This window comes from Purpureocillium lilacinum (assembly GCF_023168085.1).
Source record: "Purpureocillium lilacinum CBS 284.36 DNA, scaffold_3, whole genome shotgun sequence".
In the NCBI taxonomy this organism is placed as follows: Eukaryota; Fungi; Ascomycota; class Sordariomycetes; order Hypocreales; family Ophiocordycipitaceae; genus Purpureocillium; species Purpureocillium lilacinum.
In genome coordinates this window covers 1,138,397-1,141,307 of record NW_027072113.1, presented here as the reverse complement: position 1 = coordinate 1,141,307, position 2,911 = coordinate 1,138,397, and the positions used below count along the sequence as shown (strand labels likewise).

Genomic DNA, 2,911 nt, shown 5'->3' with positions numbered 1-2,911 from the left:
GAACAGGCAAAAGGAACGGCGGTGGCAATTTGGTGGGGGGAGGGATGTGCCGCGTGCACGGACGAAAAACGTGTATTTTGATGAAAGTACAGAGGGACACGACATCGTGTACGGGACCAATTTGTATGTATTATTGTAAATTACATGCACGACTGCGCACAGTAGAAGTGGTTGCAGCGGACGAACGCGATGAGCTACATAGACCAATGCCGGCACATAAAGCGACCAAGGCAATGGTAAGTGGTGGTCACCCACTTTCCCAAGTCGATCTGGTGGCGCGCTAAATTGACCTTGGCTGAGGTGTTCAGCGAAGCGACCGAGTATATTCACGAACTTGAGAAGAGAAATAGAGGATTACTGGACGAAAATGATACCTTGAAGGAGAGGATTGCGGCATTAGAGAATTGCCGGTCCGAGTTGGCGACGACCCCATAAGCACACGTATGCGCCAAGGAATGGACGAGTCAGCCCTCAGTCTTGCGGGTCCCATGCCCAGCAGCCGAGACGTCGGCCGTTTGGCCTCCTCTCCTTCCTGTCAACCGACGCTTTTGCCGCTTTTTTCCCGAATTGCCGCCGTTTGTCACTGCTGTTCTGACTGCCACCCAAAAGAGCAACGAAGCTTGTCGAAATCCTGCCTTGGCCGCCCAGCAGCACGATCCGTGGGTTCTTGTTTACATTTGGAAGACTGCTCTACCACGATTCAGTCGGCTTGACCAGCCCGTCGAAGAACACCGCAGCTGTTTGAGTCGTGGCTTTTGATCGCTCTGCCTCTTCAATCCATTTCAAGCTGCTCACGCCATATCTGGCCCGATATGCTCGCTGCCGGCACCCCCACCGCCGCTTGGCACACTGCTTGTAACGGGCTGGGCCCGTGTGGGTCTCGGCTCCGCTCTCGACCGGGATCCACACCAGCTCCGGAGCTCCGCTCAAAAGCTCGTGTTTCTTTCTGCAACTTTCTCTTCCATTCTTTTCTTTCTTTCCTTTCTCCTTAGCTTTGGGATACTCGTTGCAGTCGCTCAGCTAGTTCAAGACACTCAGTTGAGACCGTTACACTGCTCGTGCCAGCCTTCCGGTGTGTCATCTCAGTCGGCGAACCTAGTAGAGGCCGGCATCGAAGGGCTGCCTCGAGCCACATCGTCCATTTAGATACCAAGTAGGGACCATTGTTCCATGACTATAGACCTCCGGAGTCGTCGTATTGCATGGAGTTGAAATCGATGGTCCACGCAGGCGAGAAGAATATGTCCTCGAAGTTGAACCCGGGGTCGAAGGCTGCCAACGATGGCACCGTCCTTGGACTATCCAGTTTCGGCAGACCGTGCTGCGTCTCTCCCTGGTCCGAGTGAATCGGGAAGCTGATGAGGCTCGGGCGGCAGCTCTGGGCAGCCGTGCCTCGTGCGGCGGCTGAGGCATTTCCAGATGCAAACATCTGCATGGCAGCACCATCAACATGGGTGATGCTGTTTAACCTCGGCCACATGCAGGCGGCCGCCGAGTTGGCTCCAGCCGTGACGGCGGCAGCGCTATCGTTGCGCAATCTACACTGGCCAGACGCGACGCGGGTGGCGGACTCACGGTGGTGACAGGATCGAGACGGCGTTGTCGTCCGGTGTAGCTTCTGCTGGTGGCGTCGCAGCAGGTCGCGGCGGCTGAAGCAACGCGCACACTCAGGACACTCGAAGGGTTTTTCCTGGGTGTGCGTGCGCTCGTGTCTGTTCAGGTGCTCCAGGCGGGCAAAGGAGCGCTGGCAAGCTGCGCAGACATGTGGTCGCGTCTTGTCGGGCTCTCTCGAAGAAGATTCGGCAACCGTCTTAACGTTGATGTTGATTTCGGCCGCTGCAATGAGTGCCAGGTCAGCCATTAACAGAACGTACCACGACGAAGTAGCAGGCAAAGGGCCATAAATGCCAGAGGCGGGCGCGGGGATCTGTCTCGTGTGCTGCGCTCACCAGGGTCCTGTCGAAGCGGGCTAACAACGCCAGGAGCTGTCGAAGTTGTGATGTCTGACATTGTGGATGAGCGGGACGGGCGAGGGTCAGCGTCGCCCAGGATGATCGCAAGGCTTCGAAATGAATCTCGCTCGAACCTGTACAGGCAGGCGACCGCCATCGACTGTCGGCATCAGTGGGTTGTGATGTCTCTGCGGACTGGTCCAGGAGCTCTGTGTGACTGTCTTCTGGATCTGGTTGCTCATCCCCACTTCCATTGGTTGCCGTTGCCGTTGCCGCTACCTTTCTCTTTGTTGCGTGGGAGGACAGCAGGCACCCCGCTCAGCAATCCACTGATGATTGTGTCGACCCTCCACTCTTGACCAAAGAGATGCATAATAACATCGCCTGGGGGATTTCAGGGCCATAGGCAGGCAGCAGCCTGCCGATTCTGAAGCAACTGAAGGCTAGTGATGCGCGACGAAGGACGGCTGGAGGATGTCGAAGAACACGGTCGGGGGCGAGAGCAATGAGGTGGCGCTTCCGTGGCGTAGCGTCGGCGGGTTGGTGAAAAGGGAGCTGAATTGGGAGCTGAAACGGAACGACGAAGTACCAAGTGCGAAATAAAGAATATAAGCCACGGGGCGCGGTTCTTATCTGCCTAATACAGCCTCCTATCGGCTGCATCAGCGCTACTCCGTACATGGACCGGCGGCTGTGACAGTGGCTTGCGTTGCTCCCTTGCTCCGATTCATGATTGTAGGCGGCGAGTATGCAGACCAACTGCGGTGGACAGCCCATTTCGACATCAGGAAGGGGCGCCCATGCCCAGGCTCCGCGGCATTTTGTTGGCTGCGGAAGAACACAATGACGCCCCGCCGACCCAATAGAAGCCATTCCCAGAACCAGCGAGCATGATCGAGGGACGGATTTTGGCAGTGAACTTTACCCAACATCCAGACAAGTGGCTGAAACGCGACTTC

At 56.7% G+C, this 2,911-nt stretch overlaps 1 protein-coding gene across 1 annotated transcript; it reads right to left on the bottom strand.

Annotated features, from left to right (window-relative positions):
* Nucleotides 1-1,174: 1,174 nt before the first annotated feature.
* On the bottom strand, nucleotides 1,175-2,010 carry PLICBS_004108 (uncharacterized protein; the record flags this gene model as incomplete). Its single annotated transcript, XM_065600411.1, has 2 exons — nucleotides 1,175-1,836; nucleotides 1,950-2,010. The coding sequence occupies 2 exons, from the start codon at nucleotides 2,008-2,010 to the stop codon at nucleotides 1,175-1,177; spliced, it is 723 nt and encodes a 240-aa protein (XP_065456483.1).
* Nucleotides 2,011-2,911: the final 901 nt, after the last annotated feature.